Source organism: Oncorhynchus kisutch, linkage group LG25, assembly GCF_002021735.2.
Source record: "Oncorhynchus kisutch isolate 150728-3 linkage group LG25, Okis_V2, whole genome shotgun sequence".
NCBI classification, from domain to species: Eukaryota; Metazoa; Chordata; class Actinopteri; order Salmoniformes; family Salmonidae; genus Oncorhynchus; species Oncorhynchus kisutch.
The window spans coordinates 15,768,378-15,793,088 of record NC_034198.2 but is presented as its reverse complement, the minus strand read 5'-3'; the positions used below and the strand labels follow the sequence as shown (position 1 = coordinate 15,793,088).

General features: G+C 42.5%; 2 protein-coding genes across 5 annotated transcripts; one reads left to right on the top strand and one right to left on the bottom strand.

Moving 5' to 3' along the window:
• Nucleotides 1-20,243, bottom strand: LOC109869993 (BRD4-interacting chromatin-remodeling complex-associated protein-like). Of its 4 annotated transcripts, none has more exons than XM_020460310.2 (13): nt 20,006-20,243; nt 17,658-17,709; nt 17,102-17,147; nt 16,871-16,919; nt 16,695-16,760; nt 15,410-16,603; nt 15,269-15,314; nt 15,136-15,185; nt 13,045-13,094; nt 12,149-12,294; nt 3,651-3,745; nt 3,470-3,572; nt 1-3,381 (listed from the first exon to the last, which is right to left on the bottom strand). In XM_020460310.2, the coding sequence occupies exons 2-13, from the start codon at nt 17,683-17,685 to the stop codon at nt 2,918-2,920; spliced, it is 2,337 nt and encodes a 778-aa protein (XP_020315899.1). In that variant the 5' UTR covers nt 17,686-17,709; nt 20,006-20,243; the 3' UTR covers nt 1-2,917. The 4 variants fall into 4 exon arrangements, with proteins under 4 accessions (XP_020315899.1, XP_031660795.1, XP_031660796.1 ...); XM_031804935.1 differs by lacking the exon at nt 20,006-20,243 and adding an exon at nt 19,755-19,974; XM_031804936.1 differs by lacking the exon at nt 17,658-17,709.
• Nucleotides 20,244-21,575: 1,332 nt separating this feature from the next.
• LOC109870452 (tubulin-specific chaperone C) lies at nt 21,576-23,252 on the top strand. The gene is made up of 2 exons (XM_020460966.2): nt 21,576-22,186; nt 22,309-23,252. The coding sequence occupies exons 1-2, from the start codon at nt 21,620-21,622 to the stop codon at nt 22,774-22,776; spliced, it is 1,035 nt and encodes a 344-aa protein (XP_020316555.1). The 5' UTR covers nt 21,576-21,619; the 3' UTR covers nt 22,777-23,252.
• The last annotated feature ends 1,459 nt before the right edge of the window (nt 23,253-24,711 follow it).

Below are 24,711 nucleotides of genomic sequence, written 5' to 3'. Positions count from 1 at the left end.
TTTATGATTGTATTCAAAATGAATTTATTATTGACCTATTTTTGCTGTTGTAGTAAACACACAAACTAGAAATGAACAACTGACAGTATTTTGTAACAATTTCTCTTGGAACACTTCAAAGCCAACAGAATAAAAAAGAACTTCATTTTTCTCGTGTTTTTCCTCTGGGGTTTTCCTTACAAAAAATTATAAATATTTTGTGTTTCATGTTTTTATTTTTTATACCAAAAAAAGCCCCTATACAAATCATGTAGATAGTGAGACAGACCAAAAGAAAGTCAACAGTGAAGACGGGTCAAGAAAGTAGAAATGTATTGCTCTCCTTGGCAGAAAGGGCATAGCCTAGTACCTCAACCCCTCAAGACACTCCTGTGTGAAATTACTTCCCATATAGTCCACTACTTTTGAGTCACATAGGGTGAGTTACATAGGCTCTGGGTAAAAATATATGGGGAATAGTGTGTCATTTGAGTGTCGACCAGCAGACACAGGGGTTCTCAGGACCAGGGCTGAGAAGGCCACACCCAGTGGTTGTGTTCCTCTGCTCAGACACTGCTGGCACATGAAGACCTTACAACACCTGGACAGGATAGGCGTGCCACATATGTTCTAGCAATCTGGTGCCCGACGCCACGGCACAGTCAAGGACGTGGCACGCAACCATTGGTTGATGTATGCGACGTTTGAGCAGGAGAACACGACCATTCAAGCCCTTACTCACTCAGACAGAAGACACTTTCTATCTAAGGCCTTCAGTCTGTTCCTTCAGTCAGTTTAAAAGCAGAGTTTACCATACACTTGTCTCTCATCTCTTAACTGTGGGGAGGGAGAGAAGGATAGAGTGGAGGAGGGGAAACTAAGTGTGCTAGGGAAGGAGTAACATTCATCCGGGGTGAGTGAACACACAACATACAAACACACCAGCACACGTTCACAGAGAGTGGACATACATATACAATCCATGACCTTCCAGGGTCATTGTATCACATGACAGTAAGACATTGCCATGGTTGCGTGTTGACGTCGCTGGGACACACATCACTAACACAAATAATAGTGATGTTTCATTTTTAAAAATTAACTAAATCTAATCTAAATAAAAAAAGATAAACATGTCGTAACATTTTTCCCTCAATCTGAGGAGTTAGCTCCCCCCAACACCAATACACGTGTGTGTGTGTGTGTGTGTCTTGGTTCTTCTATACTTGTGGGGACAAGGATAGTAAAACAAGAAAAATTCTCCCCTCGTGGGGACATTTCCCACATCCCCATGAGGACAAATTCTATTTTAAGCTTAGAGGTTAGGTTTAGGGTTATGCTTACAATTAGGGTTTGGGTAAGGGATTAGGTTTAGGGTTTGGGTTCCAGGTTAAGGTCAGGTAAAATAGGATTTTGAATGGAAATTAATTTTAGGTCCCCATGAAGATAGAACAAAATGTGTGTGTTTGATGTGTGGGTTGGAATTTCTATCCTTGTGGGGACCTAAAACCCCCAAAAGTCCCCACAAGGATAGTGGGTACATGAGGACAAAGGCTATTTTAAGCTTAGGGGTTAGGTTTAGGGTTATGGTTAGAATTAGGTTTAGGAGTTAGGAGTTCAAATCAAACTTTGTCACATGCGCAGAACCCGAACAACAAATGTTTAGGGGTTAAGGTTAGGTAAAATAGGATTTTGAATGGAAATTAATTTTAGGTCCCCACGAGGATAGAAGAACAAAATGTGTGTGTGTGTGTGCGCGCGCGGAGGGGCATCACATACCTTTAAGGTACATAAGAAAAATGTCAAAGATACATTTTTAAAAAACTGACAGAAAACCAAAAGCTGCTTTAGTAGTTAGACACTCAGAGTGAGTGAGTCTCTCTGGCTTGACTATGAAAACTGAAGCATAGAACAGAAAATAACAATATATTTCTGGTAGTTGTCAAATCCATCAAATGACTATGGTATTATACACTGAGTATACAATACATTATGAACACCTGCTCTTTCCATTCCATAAGACTGACCAGGTGAATCCAGGTGAAAGCTATGATCCCTTAACTATGTCACTTGTTAAATCCACTTCAATCAGTGTAGATGAAGGGGAGAAGTATTTTTAAGCCTTGAGACATGGACTGTGTATGTTTGCCATTCAGAAGACCAAAAATGTAAGTGCCTTTGAACGAGGTATGGTTGTATTGTGCCAGGCACACCGGTCTCTGTCAAAAACTGCAACGCTGCTGGATTTTTCACGCTCAACAGTTTCCTGTGTGTATCAAGAATGTTCCACCACCCAAAGGTCATCCCAGTCAACTTGACACAACTGTGGGAAGCATTAGAGTCAACATGGGACAGCATCCCTGTGGAACGCTTTCGACACCTTATAGAGTCATTCCCCAACGAATTGAGGCTGTTATCATGGGGGGGGGGGGGGGGGGTGTTCCTAATGTTTGGTATACTCAGTGTGTGAAGGTGTGTAATGTCAGGTGCAAAAATTAAAGGACATTTCTTACAAGGCTTCTTCATGTAAACATTTGAAGTACAACATAGAATTTCTCAGGCACAGAATCATCATCATCATCATCATATTCTTCCTCCCTAAACTTCAGCATAATTGCACGTGGCTAAAGTTGGGGTTCAGGGGGTTGATATCTTCTTCCGGCTCACACCCAACAGGACATGATGTAACACAGGTCATGACCCCTGGTTGTCCTACAGTAACCATGGTACTGTAACCATAGAAAAATAATATAGATTATATTTCTATGACTAACTAATTCAGAGCTGGTTGAAAAGGACTGACAATGGGAGAGCAAAATAAGAAAATAAACAATAACAAACATGTAGCCCCAAGAATGATCCGGCGGGGCAAAGGATGGGGGGGGGGGGGGGTGAGAGAGATGGAATGGTGGCACGTCCTTCTGTCAAATCTATCTGTCTAACATTCTAGAATGCTGTTCACAGCTGCCTCTAGAACCGAGTCTGTGTCAGGCAGGGTGGGAGGGAGGGGCAGGGGGGCCTGGGGGTGAGAGGAGGACAGGTGAGACAGGAACTGAGTCTGTACCGGCTCTGTCGACATCGCCGCTGTGGCAGTAGCAGCCACATTGCCATGGTGATAGTTGCTGTGGTTGCTAGAGGCAGCTTTGTTTCCATAGTTGCTATGTTGAGTCCTCCTCAGGTCCATGATACTCTTAAAAGAGTCTATTCCTCCTCTCCCTCCTCCCCCCGGGTCTCCATAGCCCGACTGGGGGTCTGTCCTGTAAGGGGGGTCTGTGGTCGCCCCCCTCCCCGTCTGTCTACCGGCGTGGCTGGACGAGGGGGTGGAGAGAGGGTCCAAGGGGAGGCAGGGTAGAGAGAGGGGAGATGTCTTCACCCCACAGCAGAAATCTTCCAAGAAGCCATCTATGGAGGGAGAGAGACACTGATGAGAAAAAACAATGGTCCACACTTCCTCAATGGTCCACACCCCTGCCAAGTCCCGCCTCCTCACCTGGGTCCACCAGTATCATACGTTTGTCTTGTGTCAGGTTCTGGCGCTCCTCTTGGTTGAAGGTCCTGTCAATCATCACCATCTCTGAGGAGGGACTGGAGCGCTGCAGGGAGGGGAAGGGACTTTCTGTTAGCACAACACTTTTCAAAGATTCTAAATAATTGTGTGTGTGCGTACTCACCTCAGCCTCCACCATCAGCAGTCGTCTGTATTTGTTGATCATGACCTGGGTCCTCTTCAATACCTGAGTCGCCATCGACTCAAACTCATCATCCACTGTTAAGAGACAGAATACAGTGGTTACACAGACACACACACACACACACACACACACACACACACTAGTGGTGCATGGGTTGACACACAACCTGCAGACCCAGCGGTTATGTCCGCAGGGCGGACGGGTTTAGGGTCAAGAGAAATAAATAAAGAATAAAGAGAAAACAATGCATTAAAAATCCATAAATGTATAATTATTGCGCAGTTCATATCTATAGGCTACATTGAGGTTTTTATTTAGGGACTAACTGTAAGATTACCAAATACACACCAATTGCCAAATGTTTTGGGAACTTGGGCAGAAAAAGTTAGCGTCGATCCACTGAGACAAAAAGTCTGAGTTGAATTCAATAAGAGAAAAGCTGCGAAATGGAGAGTTGAAAATAAATAGGAGGGTCAGAACAGTAGGTAGCCTAATGTATGGGGAAGATTTGGTGAAGAGGTAAAAGAGGATGATTGCAGTGGCAGCTACGTTCTGTGTAATGATTGTGAGACACTATACCAATTCATATACAAAACCTACATTTTGACTCATGAACAGGAGTGGAGAAATATGATTTATTTCATTCAGCCTCTTGAGAGAATGTGAATGAGAGATAGCACCTTTACAGACGGTCCCTATCTTTATCAGCGTCATAAAAGCCGATAGTATTTCAACCACATAAAATATGCATCCAAGACGAACTGAAATCTTATCAGAAACATGTTTGGTTGTTTTCACAGCTTTTAATTTCCTTAAAACCGGTTAAACTGATGTAATTAGTTAATTATTATTTTTTTAATTGCATTTTGTCCCCGGTCCTTAAACATCTTAACTGCTTAAGAGAATGAGAGATTAAAAACTTTAACAATGTAAACTAGATAGAATGAATGCTTCAAATCATTAAAGACACCTCTGGTATTCTCGGGCAACAAAAGGCATATGGCTAAGCTTTCCCTAAAGTATATTGAATTCAATTGCCATAATTATAAAGCCTAAATAGTATATTACATAAATAAATTAAAACATCAAAAACAGGCTACGGCACCAGAATGCATAATTTGGCCACAAAGGATTATGAGCTTCTTTGAAAAAAACAAGCTGTGGATTGTTTTTAAAATCACATTGCCTCCAGCGGAGGGGCCCGCAATTTGGGCAGCGCACGCGGCAAATACCAAATAGATGATTGTTGAGTTGCGACTGTCAGTGAAAAGTAGAGAGGCCCAGCCAGGCATATTGCAATATTTCAAAATACAATTACGGGAAAACATAGCTATTTTCTTTCCAAACTATTGCTGTAAAGCAGTTTCCCAAACTCAGTCCTCGGGACCCCAATGGGTGCACGTTTAGTTTTTTTGCCCTAACACTACACAGCTGATTCAAAGTATCAACTAAACATCAAGCTTTGATTATTTGAATCAGCTGTGTAGTGTTAGGGCAAAAAACAAAACGTGCACCCCTTGGGGTTCCCAGGACCAAGTTTGGGAAATGCTGCTGTAAAGAGAAGACAGTGAAAAGATCTGTCTTTTAGTTAGCTAAAATCGCAACTTAATTTAATGAACAATATAGCCTTTCTCAGGGATCATCAACTAGATTCAGCCGCAGGAAGATTTTCTCTTGTAGACTGCAAATTGACCACAAGAGGCCAAAACTGATCAAATATTTGACTAAAACATAATAATTTAAAACCTTGCTTACATATTTGAATACGATCACATACACTCAGTGGCCAGTTTATTAGGTAAACCCATCTAGTACCGAGTCGGAACCCCCTTTGTTTCCAGAACAGCCCAAATTCTTCAGGGAATGGAACCATTGCTCAACGAGTATCAAGGGACCTAACGTGTGCCAGGAAAACATTCCCCATACCATTACACCACCGCCACCAGCCTGTACCGTTGACACCAGGCAGGATGGGGCCATGGCCTCAGCTGCTTACGCCAAATCCTGACTCTGTCGACCGCATTACGCAACATGAACCTGGATTTGTCGGACCAGGAGATATTTTTCCACTCCACAATTATCCAGTTTTGGTGATCACGTGCTTCTTCTTATTTTTAGTTAATAGAAGTGGAACTCAGTGTGGTCGTCTGCTGTAATAGCCCATCCGTGACAAGGACCGACAAGTTGTGCGTTCTGAGATGCTGTTCTGAACACCACGGTTGTGCTGCGTTCGTGGCCCGCCTGTTAGCTTGCACAATTCTTGCCCTTGTCTTTCGACCTCTCATCAACGAGCTGTTCTTGCCCACAGGACTGCCGCTGACTGGATGTGTTTTGTCGCTCCATTCTCGGTAGACCCTAGACACTATCGTACGTGAAAAGCCCAGGAGGCCGGCTGTTTCAGAAATACTGGAACCGGCATGCCTGGCACCAATGATCATACCACACTTAAGTCACTCGTTTTGCCCATTCAAACGTTCAATCGAATAATAACTGAATGCTCTATATAGCAAGCCACGCCCACGTGACTCACTCTGTAGGAGTTAAACATTTTCGTGAACAGGGTTGTGTAATTTTTAAAAAACTGTCCATTGTGTCTCTCTCTCTCTCTCTCTGCTAAGTGTGGCAATACTTTGGAACAGATTTCTGAGATTAAAATCACTTGAAGCTAATTTGCTTGTGTTTTTACAGTCAATACAAATATATATACTACAGGTCAAAAGTTTAAGAACACCTACTCATTCAAGGGTTTCTTTATTTTTACTATTTTCTACATTGTAGAATAATAATGAAGACATCAAAACTATGAAATAACACATATGGAATCATGTAGTAACAAAAAAAAGTGTTAAATCAAAATATTCAAATAGCCACCCTTTGCCTTGATGACAGCTTTGCACACCCATGACATTCTCGGACAACCAAAAAAACTGACTGTGAAGATGTTTTGTCACAAACTGAATTTAGGCAAACTAAGCAATGTATAGTGTAAAGAATCATTGCACAATCTAAATCGCTGTGAACTTTCCAAATATCCAAAAATATTGTATTTTCAGATCTTTTAAGCTGGTCTTCAAAACCAAAAGTCAAATGCACAAAAGCTAAACATAACTGGAAGCATAGAAATAGTGCACATAGAACCAATCTGCTGCTTCTTAAACTTGCTTTCATTGAAAATGACAGATCTATAACTCACATTTCTATGTCAATTTGGTCAGGTTGCCCAAAAAGTTACATATTACAGCTTTAACAGTAGTATTACCCCTTTATGGCAACTATCCTTCTAGTGACTGGAGGCTAGTAGGCTACATGAGCACATCTAATGAAACAAATTACTGTATATTGGGATCGTGTGTATGTGTCCCATATTGAGCTGCCCTCCAAATTCACTACAACACCGCTATTTTGCACCCCATTATCCTAACCTGTAGGCTAATAGTATATTATAGTGGGAAAGTGAATGTTAATTAGACTATAGCCCATCTGCATTATATCCAACAGATGTGGGAGGAGTGAAGCAGGGATTTTACTCAAACGTGTCTGTGGGAGGAGAGGCAAAGGAGCTCATTTTAAGCGCTGTTTGAATATATTGAAATAATAATTTATCTAAATAGGCTTATTAGATCAACGATGATCAATGAGCATAAGCTATATATAAATAAATAAATAATCACTGTGTGTGTGAGACTCCAAGGACCACATTAATTTACCACTTTACAGTGTAGACGAGGCTAATCTCCCCTGCACTGAAATGGTAGCATCCACTTGAACCACAGTGATGAACCCCAATTTTCAAGCCACAATAATATTTCAACTTTCAGGTCAAAAAAAAGGTCAATCAGAACATTTTACATGGTAGAAAAATAAGAAATGTAAACAATTTCAACCAATTTTCTATTATTCAATTTCAACAAATGGACCCAAAGATGTCTCATTTTTAACATAGAAACTAATATTCTATTATTCAATATCAACGAGTGTATTAGAACATTAGATTGATCAACGTTACCCCCTCAAGCCATAAATTGTTGGCAAGCGGTTACAGTGCACAAAATCTGGAACCAACAGGACCCTGAACAGCTTCCACCCCCAAGCCATAAGACAGCTAAACAAGACTGGTAAATAGCTCATCAAATGGCTACCCAGACAACCTGCATTTACCTTTTTTTTGCACTAACTCTCTTACACTGTCTCTATGCACACACACTGGACTGTACTTACACTGACACCACAACACATACATACGTCTGCGCACACATGCATACTGATGCCACACACTCACTCACCACATATGCTGCTACTACTTGCCTAGTCATTTTACCACTACCACTACCCTTGCGAAAGTATTCGGCCCCCTTGAACTTTGCGACCTTTTGCCACATTTCAGGCTTCAAACATAAAGATATAAAACTGTATTTTTTTGTGAAGAATCAACAACAAGTGGGACACAATCATGAAGTGGAACGACATTTATTGGATATTTCAAACTTTTTTAACAAATCAAAAACTGAAAAATTGGGCGTGCAAAATTATTCAGCCCCTTTAAGTTAATACTTTGTAGCGCCACCTTTTGCTGCGATTACAGCTGTAAGTCGCTTGGGGTATGTCTATCAGTTTTGCACATCGAGAGACTGAAATGTTTTCCCATTCCTACTTGCAAAACAGCTCGAGCTCAGTGAGGTTGGATGGAGAGCATTTGTGAACAGCAGTTTTCAGTTCTTTCCCCAGATTCTCGAATGGATTCAGGTCTGGACTTTGACTTGGCCATTCTAACACCTGGATATGTTTATTTTTGAACCATTCCATTGTAGATTTTGCTTTATGTTTTGGATCATTGTCTTGTTGGAAGACAAATCTCCGTCCCAGTCTCAGGTCTTTTGCAGACTCCATCAGGTTTTCTTCCAGAATTGTCCTGTATTTGGCTCCATCCATCTTCCCATCAATTTTATCCATCTTCCCTGTCCCTGCTGAAGAAAAGCAGGCCCAAACCATGATGCTGCCACCACCATGTTTGACAGTGGGGATGATGTGTTCAGGGTGATGAGCTGTGTTGCTTTTACGCCAAACATAACGTTTTGCATTGTTGCCAAAAAGTTCAATTTTGGTTTCATCTGACCAGAGCACCTTCTTCCACATGTTTGGTGTGTCTCCCAGGTGGCTTGTGGCAAACTTTAAATGACACTTTTTATGGATATCTTTAAGAAATGGCTTTCTTCTTGCCACTCTTCCATAAAGGCCAGATTTGTGCAATATACGACTGATTGTTGTCCTATGGACAGAGTCTCCCACCTCAGCTGTAGATCTCTGCAGTTCATCCAGAGTGATCATGGGCCTCTTGGCTGCATCTCTGATCAGTCTTCTCCTTGTATGAGCTGAAAGTTGAGGGACGGCCAGGTCTTGGTAGATTTGCAGTGGTCTGATACTCCTTCCATTTCAATATTATCGCTTACACAGTGCTCCTTGGGATGTTTAAAGCTTGGGAAATCTTTTTGTATCCAAATCCGGCTTTAAACTTCTTCACAACAGTATCTCGGACCTGCCTGGTGTGTTCCTTGTTCTTCATGATGCTCTCTGCGCTTTTAACGGACCTCTGAGACTATCACAGTGCAGGTGCATTTATACGGAGACTTGATTACACACAGGTGGATTGTATTTATCATCAGTAGTCATTTAGGTCAACATTGGATCATTCAGAGATCCTCACTGAACTTCTGGAGAGAGTTTGCTGCACTAAAAGTAAAGGGGCTGAATAATTTTGCACGCCCAATTTTTCAGTTTTTGATTTGTTAAAAAAAGTTTGAAATATCCAATAAATGTCGTTCCACTTCATGATTGTGTCCCACTTGTTGTTGATTCTTCACAAAAAAATACAGTTATATCTTTATGTTTGAAGCCTGAAATGTGGCAAAAGGTCGCAAAGTTCAAGGGGGCCGAATACTTTCGCAAGGCACTGGACCTCAATTACCTCGTACTCCTGTACATCGACTCAGTACTGGTACTCCCTGTATTTTTAATGACATGTTATTTTTTGTCATGGCCTACTCTACATCACTACGTGCTCATGCATTTTACAAACAGTGATTGAGTTATATTATTAGCCTAAATTATGATTATCAAGTCCACACATCACATTAGGAATCAAGGTTATTATAGTTTTGCGTTTTTCTTTTCTTTTAGTTTGCCATTTATTTGAAATTCAGTTTAGTTTCAGTTAGTTTGCAGATCCACTTGTGGGGCGGCAGGGTATCCTAGTGGTTGGAGCGTTGGACTAGTAACCGGAAGGTTGCAAGTTCAAACCCCCGAGCTGACAAGGTACAAATCTGTCGTTCTGCCCCTGAACAGGCAGTTAACCCACTGTTCCTAGGCCGTCATTGAAAATAAGAATTTGTTCTTAACCTAGTTAAATAAAAGGTAATAAAAAATAAAAAACACTAGTTTTTATTTTGCTTAAGTTCTATAAAAACAGTTCCATTTTTTGTATTTTCAGTTTTTGTTTTAGTGTTAGTAAAGAAAGTTGCCTATCTACTGTATGCAGGGGAGGCTAGGAGCCACGCACGGTTGAAGTCGTAAGTTTACATAGCCAAATACATTTAAACTCAGTTTTTCACAATTCCTGACATTTAATCCTCGTAAAAATTCTGTCTTAGGTCCGTTAGGATCACCACTTTATTTTAAGAATGTGAAATGTCAGAATAATAGTAGAGAGAATGATTTATTTCAGCTTTTATTTCTTTCATCACATTCCCAGTGAGTCAGAAGTTTACATACACTCAATTAGTATTTGGTAGCATTGCCTTTAAATTGATCAAACGTTTCGTGTAGCCTTCCACAAGCTTCCAAAATAAGTTGGGTGAATTGTGGCCCATTCCTCCAGACAGAGCTGGAGTAACTGAGTCAGGATTGTAGGCCTCCTTGCTCGCACACACTTTTTCAGTTCTACCCACAAATGTTCTATAGGATTGAGGTCAGGGATTTGTGATGGCCACTCCAATACCTTGACTTTGTTGTCCTTAAGCAATTTTGCCACAACTTTGCAAGAATGCTTGGGGTCATTCTCCATTTGCAACCAAGCTTTAACTTGTCATTGAGATGTCTTGAGATGTTGCTTCAATATATCCACATAATTTTCCTTGCTCATGATGCCATCTATTTTCTGAAGTGCACCAGTCCCTGATGCAGCAAAGCACCCCCACAAATGATGCTGCCACCCCCGTGCTTCAAGGTTGGGATGGTGTTCTTCGGCTTGCAAGCCTCCCCCTTTTTCCTACAAACATAACGATGGTCGTTATGGCCAAACAGTTCTATTTTTGTTTCATCAGACCAGAGAACATTTCTCCAAAAAGTACGATCTTTGTTCCCATGTGCAGTTGCAAACCGTAGGCTGGCAGCGTCACACCAACATGTCAACTCCATGAACTTTACAAAAATCATGTGATCAAAGTAAATGACGTTTCTTCAGTTGCTTTTCCCCAACTGCGCCATGCAGCCATCGCATGCATTGTGGGCGGCTCTATTGTCAACCAATCATTAGGGTGTTTACGTTTTACCCACACAAATACATGACTGAAACAGGAACAAATTTGCCGGAATTTATGTGTACAGCGGATATTTCAAATAAATGTGATATTTGAGGCTCTCTCTCACTAATCGATTATACAATGTGGAAACAATATTATATTATGATTTCAGTTTGTGTGATATGGGGGTTAGATAATTATTTTGACATTCTAACGAAAACATTTCATAAACAATGGCAACACTGCCATGTTGATTTGAGCCTTGCTGTTGGAAAACCACATTATACCCTGACTACACCGCTCACATCGCATGCGCGAGCGTTGTAAAATAAATTTAGAAATCTATATTATTCCATTATTGCACCCACACTGCTCGTGGTCTGCGTTGCCAAGGGCTAAAATAGAAGTCCTGCCTCTCCCATCTCCTCATTAGTTTATAGAAGCAGATACCCACGTACCATCTCATTGGTTATACCCACATAGGTGATTGAAAGACGAACTGTGTTGTCGGTCGTCATGGTAATACTATGAAAGTTTAGATGCCAATCACCATATAAGTTAAAAGAATAAAAAACCTGGAAGGAGGAGAGATGACTAGAAACGATTCGGTTGACCGTTTTATTTGTGGATTAATTGTCGGAGTAGAGGACCTTGTGCATTTCAGGTAAAATAACAACTCAATGTTCATATCCCAGGACAAATTAGCTAGCAACAGCAAGCCAAGTGCAAGAAAGATAGCTAAATTGCCATAAATGTTTACTCCTTTTGACCTATACCCAAATTAATGTAATTAGTTCAGAGTTTGTTTTGATATTTTAACCTGGGTGTAGTGATCACTTTGATGTGGGGGGACAAAATAAATGTATGCACGATGGTGCGTGCGCAGCCGGTTTGGGCTCTGTGTTAGTGTCTGACTTAGGGCTGTCGCATATGCACCTCCGGGCGGGTGAACAAACAGCTGACCTTGGGAAAACTCTTCCCTGTTGGGCGGAGCTCCATGGAACACGTGGTAGGGGAGGAGTCTGTGCAGTGCGTCATCCAATGAGGTGAAGCGGGCGATGTCAGGTGACAGAACCCCCGAATGATCCATCCTCAACTGCTGTAGCATCCTGGAGAGACACACATAGTACACTTATCACACACACATACTCCAGCAGCCCCCCAAGGGGGTGCCCAGCAAAACTGCTGTACGCCACTGACACGCACATATCCAGTCCCTAGTTAAAGTCTACACACCCCTTGCAGTCTTCACATTTTGCTGCCTTAAAATTCTATCTAAAAACAATTAAATGAAAACCAATCCAAAGTGAAAGAAAAATCACAGAAAATTCTACAAATGACTATGAAATGGAAAATGAGGATGTATTGATTGCATGTCTTCATACCCCAGAGTTAATGCTTAGTGGAAGCATCTTTGGCAGCCATTACAGCTGTGAATCATTTTGAATAAGATTCTACCAACCTTGCTCAACTCTTAAGGCAACGTACATCCATTGTTTTTGTCAAAATTGCTCAAGCTCAGTACATTTGGTAGAGAATCATTGATGGACAGCAATATTCAAACCTTGCCTCAGTTCATTTTAAGAAGATTTAAGTCAGGGTGGAGACTGGACAATTCAGGAACACTCAACACTCAAGAGAGCCATTCTTGCTATTTTGTTTCTTTTTGACCATTTTAATTGAAAACAATCACAGTAAGGCACTTAATTGTTACCCAGAAATGATTTGATATTGAGATAAAAACGGATGCATTGGACCTTTAAGGCAGCAAAATGTGAAAACTGTGCAAGGAGTGTGTAGACTTTCACAAGAGCACTGCATGCACAAACACACGGCATCTATACACATACACTACTTACATTCCTCCTCTGGTGAGCTGCTGAGGGGCCGGCCTCTTCTGAGCACTGACCTACAAGAGACATATTTCAATATCATCATCATCACCACCACCACCACACAGGTCTGTAAACCCATGTTTCGCAATATTTCTATAGGCCACTATTAAAAAGAAGAGGATCCCATCCGCTTTCTATATGCTAGGCCTACTATATTTATTTCTCAGCTTTCCTAATATCAAGCACATCGCTTCACATTATAAATCGGGGGGCGTGCCTACCCGACTAGCATGAAAATGAACCATGGGAAACGCTTCTTCCATTGGCTATTCAAGTGCATAGCCTAGTGGTTAGAGCGTTGGGCAAGTAACCCGAAAGGCTGCTGGATCGAATCTCCGAGCTGACATGGTACAAATCTGTCATTCTGCCACTGAACGAGGCAGTTAACCCACTGTTCCCTGGTAGGCCGTCTTTGTATATAAGGATGTATTCGTAACTGGCTTGCCTAGTTAAATAAAAGGTTTCATTTAAATACAGATGACATGTATTTTTTTACCCTGCCTCTGTTCTGTGAATGATAATGGCCCATTCTAAATCTAAAATAATTTCACACATACACTAAATAATATTTGTAAAGACAAGATTAAATTGAAAATAGTCTGATGGGTGAGAATATTATCACTTGTGAATGATGCCAAGCGTGTGCAGTCTAAGGCCAGAAACAGCACAACTTTTTCAAATCATCTCATGCATCTTAGCCCATGGGCCTATATGTTTTTATAAGGTTTGTATCACAACTAAAGTGGCTAAATAACCTCAAACGTAGCCTATAGTCCCAAGACCCCTGGAACACAGTTGGAGAGCCCATAGCCTACAGAGCCTAGTGAAACATGTGTTCTTATAAGCTTTGTTCAATCACGTATGAAATAGTTGACTGAACACTATATAAAAAGAGGATGCCAGCTTTCTCGTGCTGCCATATTTATTGCTTAAAATTTAAGCACATTAATACACTTCAAACAGTGTAGCCTACCTGGCATATTAAAAACCTACCTGGCACAAAACCAAGAAAGAACGAAACAAACAACGAACCGTAACAAAGAGGTGTAACATACACTAACTCAAAACAATATCCCATAAAACACAGGTGGACAAAATGCTACTTAAATATGATCCCCAATTAGAGACAACGATAGCCAGCTGCCTCTAATTGGGAATCATACCAAACACCAACATAGAAAAACTAAACTAGAACCCCACATAGAAAATAATAACTAGAAAACTCCCCAGTCACGCCCTGACCTACTATACCATAGAAAAACAAAGGCTCTCTATGGTCAGGGCGTGACAAGTGCAGGCTACGGATGACATGTTTTTGTTTTTTCTCGGCCATTCTAAATAAAAATGTTATTAAGAATAATCTTATGGGTGACAATATTATCAGTGCTTGTCAAATTGTAAATGAGAGACTGATGAAGTGTGTGCAGCCTGTGCAAGAAATCCTGCGCTTGCCTTTCATGTGACTTTTTTCAAATCATCATTAGAGTAGCATCATGCAGCCTTAGAATGTGTTAGAAATCAAAACATATAGCCCAACGTTTGTATCACAAGTAAAGTTGCAGAAATAACTCTAAATGAAGCATATAGGAGGACCGGTTTCTTTGTTAACCGCTCAACACAGATTAGCTGCATGTGTGCACTACCTGAGAAAAATATCCTTTCTATTTTATTCAGCTATGTTCAATTGTATTCTTCTAACTATAAAATAATGCCACAGAAATTAGAAGCAAATCTTGCCTGCTAAATGATCTAGCATAGCCCACAGCCTTACGGCATAACATAAGGACGACATATTTAGACATGCCTAAAATAAATAATGGATTTATTGTGATGGTGTGGGCTATATTAAATGTATTTATTAGACTTTTTACAATTCAGATGTTCCAAAGGTCTGCATTAGTGGATTGTAAGCACAGCATGGAAGCTGGATGTGTTAAACATTTTAAACAGTTTATGTTACTTAAAAGTCAATCAGTTATTGTGAGACAGGCATGACAATCACCAGCTGACAACATTTCATGACCTCACACACACAGTGTATAACATGTAGAATACCTGTGTGTTTAGCGGGGCGTCTTGGCTGATGTAGGTCATTGTTTTCACAGCTAGGAAACAAATGAGAAACAGAAGTCAGGAGAGGGGTTTATATAAATCTATAACAACAACACACAAAAACACAAACACAAACCTTTGTTTCCAAGGAGGTTGACGAGCTGTGTCTGAGCCTGCTTGTCCTGAGGAATTGGAGAACAAAACAATACAAAAACATATTATAGAAACGCATACAAAGAGGTAATAATTAAGTGAGGAAGAGAGTTGTAGTTAATACCTGTGAGTACTCCTGTTCCTGTGAGGCAGTACCAGTACCAGAGAGAGACAGGGGGGAGAGGGAGCTGCTGTTCTGAGTCTGAGACAGTACGAGGCGCTGCACTGGGCTGCCAGAAACCTGCCCTCGAACCCCAGTCGCCGTTCCAACCAGCGTCAGACGCCCCTGGTTTGATGCCGCCTGCACGGTGGCAGGGTTCGTACCAGGAAAATTCTGCCATGTTTGGCTCATGGCTCCTCCTACTCCCACCTGGCTGCCTCCCACCTGGATCAGCTGACCTCCCGCCGTCGCCGTGAAGTTCTGCCCGGCGACGAGCTGTACTGTGTTCTGATTGGCTAGCAGGGTTGATTGGGATGGGTCTGAGGGGCCATTGTGGTGGACCAGGTACTGCCCTGGGGGCAGGTTGGCCTGGCCTTGCTGTCCCTGGTTCTGCTGTCCCAAGGGAGAGTGGACCAGGATGGAGCCGTTAGCTGTGTAGTGTCCCTGGGCCGCGGTGTTAACCATGGTGGTGGTTGTGGTCTGGAGTCCCAGGCTGTAGACTGTCTGAGCCCCAGCTTGAAGGGGTTTGGGCTGGATAGGTCTGACCAGGGCCTGGGCACCCCCAGGTCCTCTCTGGATGATGATATTCTGCAGGGGGATGTTCTTAAAGGGCAAGCCTACCTGGTTCACCTGGCCCACTGGGGAGGGAGTGGCAAACACCTGCCCCCCTGCTGCTACTCCCCCCACCGCCCCCCCTACCCCACCACCCTGCCGGAGGAGGATCTGCTGGACCCCTCCCCCGCCAAAGGACCCCAACACCTGGATGTGCCCCCCTGCCTGGCCATTAGGCAGCTGGGACACACCCTGGAGGAACTGACCACTGGGAAAAGCTGCAGTCGATGTGGTGACCCCGCTGCCGTACCCCCCCGAAACCAGCTGGGGGGGGAATGGGGAGGGGGCCGAGGGGAGAGGAGGGGGAGGTGGTTGGGAGTCTAGCATGGCCTCCTGTTCCAGAGTCTGTTCAGTGATGTCTGCCTCCATGAGAGACTTCTGCAGGATGTCAAAGGGCTGGTCCTCTCCTCCGCCAAGATCCATTCCTCCTGGAGAAGCTTCTCCCCCCAGCTCATCCTCAATGAACGATAGGCTACTGGAAAGCTGGAGGCCCACCCCTGCTGAATCCTCAAACTCTTCATCTTTGAGGCCGGAGTTAGAGCCAGCCTGAGAGAAAGAGAACACTTTATAACTATGCAGGCTCCATCAGTTTATAAACCCATTACCAGCAGGTAAGTGCGGATTTATTTCTACTCACAGTGTTACTGGTGAAGAAGGTTCCGGCAGAGCCGTAAGCTGCGTTCGTCACGTCATCCTCCTCAATCTAAGGGAGAAAATACACGTCACTTCACCTGTATGCAAAGCAGCGTGCTAATATTCGATGACTTGAAATGGGCATGGATGAACTAGTAGACCAGAGGGGGAGACACTCACAGACTTGTTGGTGGAGCCGTGGAGGTAGTCATTCAACGCCTGCACATCCCTGGAGGACATAAGGAGGGAGAGAGCTTCAGTCAGAGAACATCCGACTTTAGAAAAAAAAAAATAGATATAATTATTATTTAACATTCGTAACCCCTGGGCACCAGATTTATCTGTTCCACTTGCCATTACTAATGCCTTAGTGTTAGATGTTTGTAGATGTGTTATAGATAGTGGATTTACCCTATAATATCCAGAAGACGGCGATCGTCCTCATCATCCATGACACCTGGGTGAGGAGAGAGCAGAGAGAGGGATGAAGTGAGTAGAAAGAGGTGTAATGGAGGAAAGGATAAGAGGAAGGGGGAGATATCCTATTTTAACTGTATACTGCAAGCTCATAAATGCAAAAGCTCTTATTCTAAATCCTCTTGAGTATTCTACATTGCTGCAACAATTCTTATGAATGCTTGTGAGCACAAAAGAGTTACGGAAAGTAATGCAGAGACATAAACAGTGAGACAACAGTGAGACAACACAGAGGACGTGCTGGGCGGGTGGGTCACAGGCGGACGGACTGTGGCACCTGGGGAGGACGGGCTCATAGTAATGATTGAAATGGAGAAACAATGGAATGGTATCAAACACATGGTTTTTTAATATATTTCCATTCACTTCATTCCAGCAATTATTATGAGCCGTCCTCTCCTCAGTCTCCTCCTGTGTGTGTGTGTCTCAGACTGTATCTGCATGCTTATCTCTGGTGTGGTAACAGTTGGCGATGCAATAAAACACTCACAGCTTTCTGACAGCGAGCATGGAATCATTCATTAACCACCACCTTTTATTTGCTGTGATGGAGTAGTGGGCAGAGTGAGAGACAAGAGAGATAAGAGGGGAGAAAAAGAGAGATGGGGGAGGCACAGAAAGAGAGAAGTTAAGAACAATGGTATTAAAAGTGCAGTATTGAGAGTGAAGCTCCCGCCCCTACCCTTGTCTCTTCTCCTGCACATTGGTCTACTCTCCTGTCACCTCCCATTAAATGAAGATGGTCATCAAAGTGTAAATAACTCCACCCTGTTCCCTTTAAAATGTTGTTTGTTTGGGAGTTGAAGGTTTACAAAGCATTTGCTTTGTTTTACAGCCAACAACATTCCACAGAACTAACTCCAATGATGCTGGCTTTGTATCGTGGTGAAAGGGGACATAAAACAGTTAATAATGTGGTGAATAGCAATGAGGAGCAAAACAGTAAATGTAGCCTTAGAATATTCTCAAGGTGAAGCTGTGTATTTTGTTAATTCAGAGCTGCAATGCCTGGGTTAAACAAGGTGGTGTTTTGAAAAATGGTATGCCACTGTAGGGGGCCTGTGATGTGTCCAACGGTAGCAACATTTTCATTTTTGACTTCTTTTGTGTCTTTCATTCGACGCCATGTCGAATGACAAATGTGATACATTGTGTCAAGTCAGTGATGTAACATTGTTCTCTTGAACACATTTAACCAGTCGTTAAAACAAAATGGCGACTCGGCCACCATCTTTGGTTGAGAAAGAACCAAGCCTAATAAGGCAAAAAAAAAATGCGTCATAAAATGTCTCAGCTACAATTGAGTAGCTCAATGTAGGGAATTACACGATTAATAGTTAATAAAACGGGTCGTTTTGGAATTGTGAAACTAGCTGTATTTTTGCTAGCAGCCCAGATATCTAGCTAGCTGCTAGCATACGCAGTTAAGAGTGCCACTTTATATTCAGCTTTCCACCAACAAAAAATTAATAAAACAGTAAAACTATATTTTATTTCACAAGTTACACCGATACACATGCTCTTTGAAGGATATCTTCAAGCGTGTCCGTTTTGAGATATTTGCTGACAACTACGACACCATCACCAGGTAAACGTTGGCTAATCGGCTAGCTAACCTCTAATGAGGTCCCTTCTCAACATTGGGGTTATTTTGTCATAGGGGCAGGATTAGCTAGCACCACTAAATGGGGGGATATGTCTACACGTGTCAAATAACTGGCAGAAATGCACTCAATAAATCCTGGAATATTTAGCTAGTTAAATTTTCCACATTTCACAGAATTTTGAGCATGTGGAAAACAAGCAGCCGCTAAGCTAAAACGTTGTTAGCTTGCCAGTTGCCCAAGCTATTGAAAAATGGTGTTTCCTCTCCCCTGCACCTAGCTTAGTCACCAAATTAGTGGTCGGAGTAGGCGTACAAGACGATATGGCTAGTCAGGGTCGGAGTCATTTATAAATCAGTTTATCCAAAGAATAGTAGACACATTTAGCTCCAATTGAATTTTGAAATAGTAATGACACCCTCCCAAATTGTAGCATCAATGTGCCATCAGACAAACAGCTAGCAACACGACAGTCGTGCCACGGTTTTAAGCTTTGGAAACATCGTTTAGACCACCAGCTGATGTACAGCTTGCGATTTATGTCCAAAAATAGACTGAATCGACAGACAATGATAATCGCATTCGAGCACAAAAAGCCTGTCCTCCCAGCCTCTAGCTGGTCGCTGACGTGCTCTCTTTCTCTGCTGTGCTGGGGTAGACTTCAGAGGTTACCAATTGTCTCCTATTTAGCTCATCTGCCAGCATGCAATGCAAAACGTCAGATTTCTCTCGATTGGCTGAACACACATATTTCAATCGTGGAATTTACGACCGCGCGGAGTCTTCGGCAACAGCTCTTTGGGCTAGCTATTTGACCGCGGACTTTTACTTGTAAACATCGGCCTGTTCAAGGTTAGCTAGCCGTTGTCGCCTATTTAGAATCGTCGGATAGAATTCGTTCACACGGCTAAACAGTGTCGATACCTAGGTGTTTTTTTCGATTAGCATAACATAAAGACGACTGAAAGAAGGCAAACCCTTACTCCTGTCTCACTCCTCTTGAAACCCAATATCTCCATTTGGCAACTTTTAATTTGCTCCCCCCTCCTTCTCCTCCTCCTCCTTCTTCTCCCTCTCCCACTCATATTTTTCTCACTGTCCCTGTTCTGTCTCAGATAGATTTCTCTCCACTCTCACTCTCTTCCCTCCCCGAAGGAAGGGAGGAAGGAGGTTGTGTGTGTTTTTTCCTAGAAATTTTATCACAAAATTATAATACACTCAAAGGGAAACTCACCGTCATGAAAAAGCAGTGCCTTGTCAACGGGGTTTCCTCGCCATCACAGCACGGGTAGTGCCGCTCCAGAAGAAGGCAGTAACATCAGAGCATTCTACAGATAGCGATGCAATATTCCATAGAAGTAACATAGAACGGACAAATAGTCACTACACTCTAAATACTGAAAAACGATGTTCTAACCATTCATTAAAGTTTTTTTTAAAACTTTCATGACAGATATTTCATAATTCTTCTCCCCTATGAATAGGAAATTGTTTTACAGTAGACTTGGCCATTATGAACGGTAGGGGGCGGGCCACTAGCAGATGCCACACCTTGATGTGGCTGATAAAGTAATTGAGGAAGCTGTACATTGTGGCAACAGAGAGATCAGCAAAACGAGGGCGTTATTCCACTCACATACCCTCCAATGGGATATAGGATGGGGGAAACAGCTTTTATAAGTCATCGCCAATGTAACACAATTAATCATATTCACAGTGATGCTATGTACACCATGTTTCAATCAGAGATAGGGGTCATCCACACACACTGTATGTAATCAGTCTATTCTGGTGTAAATTCATATAGGCCTATTGTGTTCCTTAAACTACAGACCCATTTCTTATACTTGCATCAGCAGTCTACACTGGAAGAGTGCAGTTATTTCTTCCTGCAGAAGAATTAACAGGTACTGTATGCGAAAGTGAGGTGTATGTGACATTGAGAAATGCATAATAAACTCTTCTACACCTACTGTGAAGGTGGCTACTGATATACTACTTTACTATTCTGAAATGTGTATTATATTCTCCTAGATTAAAGCTCAGGTTTTGCTTAATATGTGCAATGTCATCCTTCCACTTGCTTTCGCAATGGGGCACAATAAAACATGAACTTCATTATATATGGATATTTGCAGTGGTGTAAAGTACTTAAGTAAAAATACTTTAATGTACTACTTTAGTCGTTTTTGAGGGTATCTGTACTTTGCTATTTATATTTTGGACATCTTTTACTCCACTACATTCCTAAAGAAAATAATGTACTTTTTACTCCATACATTTTCCCTGACACCCAAAAGTACTTGTTACATTCTGAATGCTTAGCAGGACAGGAAACTGGTCCAATTCACACACTTATCAAGAGAGAATCCCTGGTCATCCCTACTGCATCTGATAGGAGTGTGACAGTGTAGGAGTGTGACACTAGCTCTCTGTAAATTAGTATTACATTGTTTTAAATCATGCTGTCTGGTTTGCTTAATATAAGACATTTTAAAGAATTTATACTTTTACTTTTGATACTTACGTATATATAGACTTTTACTCAAGTAGTATTTTACTGGGTGACTTTCACTTTTAATTGAGTAATTTTCTAGTAACGTAACTTTACTTTTACTCAAGTATGAAAATGGTGTACTTTTTCCTTCCACCACTGGATATTTGTTATGGGTTTAAACAATTATGCATGAACATGGGTGGGAGTGGGAGACCATAGCAAACAACGCTCCCTAATCCACCAATGGAATGACAGTATAGTCACAAGAGAGGAGAGATTTATCCAATAAGAAGGCCGTTTGTTACGAAGCAACCGAAATAGCTTCCGTATTCAAACAACATCAGTGAAAACATGGACGTGGAGAGTAGTATTTGTCAGGGAAACGAGGATTCTGGTCCCAGTGAGTCCGGCATTAAGATCCCGGACAGGATGCTTAAACGAGAACAGGATAGGCTTGAGGACGTGGAGAGAAAGAAAGAAGCGAAAAATAGCCAGTCTGTCACGGAGGAGAAGAGTGGGTTCTTCACCGCGACGTTCAGTAGTGAAAGGGCAACTATCGAGGAGTTACTGGAGGGCTGCTCGGGGGCTACTGACCGCGCCCTGGCCACTCAAACCTTGGAGAAAGTGACTACTAAAACACAGTTCCTCCAGAAGTTTCTAAACGATAGCATGGTGTTTTTACCGCAGTACGAGCTGAGACAGGCCCAGGCGGCGCTCCAGAAACTACAGAACTCTCTGGCAGAGAAGAGAGACGAGATTCTCCCCAAGAAGAAGTTCGCCTTTAGGTCGCGCGCAGCAAATACACCCAAAGTAGACACACCAGCTCCACCTGTAACACCTAAGGATTCTGGCCGAACTAAAGTTGACGGAGCCATAAGCCCCCCAGAGCAGTGTGGCTTCTCCCACTTTGAGGCCCAGGTAACAGTCCCTAACATAACAAGATTCAATCATTTCTTCTGAGAATGTTTCTAGTCAATTGTGGTTTAGATTCTGCTCTTTGCGGGTATCTTAAATGTCTGACCACTGTTTATTTTTGGCAGGTGCTGACCAAGTCCGGAGCGGAGATTAAACAACAGGATGTTCTACTGACCCACCTGACCAACTGCAAGGTCAGACTCCTGGGCTCCCCCAGCACCATCCACATCAAACACGTCCAGAACTGTGAGATCTTCTCTGGGCCAGTGTCCAGCTCTGTGTTTGTGGACCACTGCACCGGCAGCACCCTCTCCTTCCCATGCCAGCAACTACGGACTCACCACACCACCGACACACAGGTCTATCTGCATGTCACCAGCCGTGCCATCATAGAGGACTGCCAAGGGGTGCGCTTTGCCCCCTTTGCCTGGTCCTACCTGGGTCTGGACCAGGACTTCAAGGTGTCTGGTCTGGACCGGGAGAGGAACAACTGGAACCAGGTGGATGATTTTAACTGGCTGGCCTTAGGTACCCAATCTCCTAACTGGTCTGTCATTCCAGAAACTGAGAGAAGAACAGAGTGGGACTCCTAGAGACATTAGTATACAAAGAGCCTGTCAATCAAACAAATGAAGCTCTTATTTTCATTCAGCCCTGATGTGACACAGCCTTACTTGACTTTGCTTTTCATGCTAATGAGTTCCATAGTACAGTTGTTCCATAGATGTCCTGACAGGATTACCCATTAAATATTGGGTAATATTCAGTAGCGTGCTGCCTGAAATCTTTTTCTTCACAGGGAGGAAAAAGTTGCTGCATTTGTTTTCTCATGACTATATGATGAGCAATAAACAGAATGTCAACCACGTACTGTAACACAGCTTATTACCTGTTCATTTAATCAGGAAGAACAATCTTAGTCCTTAAATGCCATCTTATGTTTACAAACAGCACTTGTTCTGTCATTCTCCCATCTATAAAGCACTAAATACCTCTGTTCTTCTGACTAAGTGGTCTGGAGTAAATACTAGATGTGAATAAAGGGTTTGGCTGACATCAACCAATCTGTCTTTCGTACTCTCGTCTTTAATTGTGCATGAAATAATTGACAAACGGGTGGTGTTATGCAGACCTCTAGGAAGAGGGAACGCAACACCCTGCTACAACTCCACTCCCTGTGGAGTGAAAGAGGAATGGGACTGTAGATGTAAGGATGACAAAAGGCAGACAATTTACCGTTTACTGGGAATTTATTCCTTCACACAAATTTGCAGAAAAGGTTGAACGGAACCAAAGAAAGTAAATGTCAAAGCCCCCTCTACCTTACCTGCCTACCCACTACTTACCTAACTTAGCACCACCTGGTGTTTGAACCAAAATACAGGGAGTTGTCTGCCCAGGTCTTACCTAGTGCATATAGACAGTAAATACTACAGTTTATGTATGCCTGCAGGCCTCTTGCCTAAGTACTCCCTAGGTCCCTTCCCCCTGGGAACAACAAACAGAATACACATGTAAACCATTTCAATAATCAAAAACACTGCATCCTATGGGGACACACATACCTTAGAAGCAACGGCTATAAAGTACTTAACAAAAACCGGTCTCTCAGAAAAAACAGGACATACTAATAAGTTCTCTGTTTGAGCAACAAACACAGAACATAACCATCAGCTCTCTCTGAGAAACAACCAACACAGGATATATCAATTTGCTCTCTTAACCAACACGGAACACACTAATCATCTCTCTTCTGAGCAACAAAACACTGGCTTATATAGCTGGAGAAGGAGTCTGTAATGGGATACAGCTGTATCCTCTGACGTGAGGGTGGGGTCGGCGCCAATTAGCTGCTTGGGGGAATTTCAGGAATCCATCCTGAAACACACACATACAAACAAAACCCACAACACAGAAACTGGGGAACGTAACAGGTGGTTTCCCGTACACAGATTAAGCCCAGTCCTCAAATTCCTAGGAATCTCAATTGAAAATGCTGTTTAGTCCAGGACTTGTCTTAATCTGTGCATGCCCCTAATGGTTTCTTCCCCTTTCCACATCCTGTCCCCACTCTTCCCATGAGATAGCTAACTCATTCGAGGTCAATATTATTCTGCGGTAGTGACAGTACGAATCTCCGCCCAGGGTACACTAACACCAGTATGCTCTTCTGGTTTCTCTGATCTCTGGCTCTGTCACAAGTTCTGCCAACTACTGAAGCTGTCATCAGGTCTGCTGGCCTGTTGTGCGTCCCAGTGTAGCTCACATGTATACTAGTCTATCATGTCGTTAATTGAATGCACTGACAACCACACATCTCCCTGCTCTCATATACTGTACACATCACAATCCTAACTTTGCTGTGCAGTGAAGAAGCTCCCATTAGAAGTTAGTTATTGGTCTACCAAACTGCCATCTGCATACACTGATAGTTCAGTTAGTGTAGACACAAACACCTATAGCTAAATCTGCCTGCTTCCTTACTACAGGCGAGAGACTGGCGGGTTGTTGATATTGACTGCTGAGTG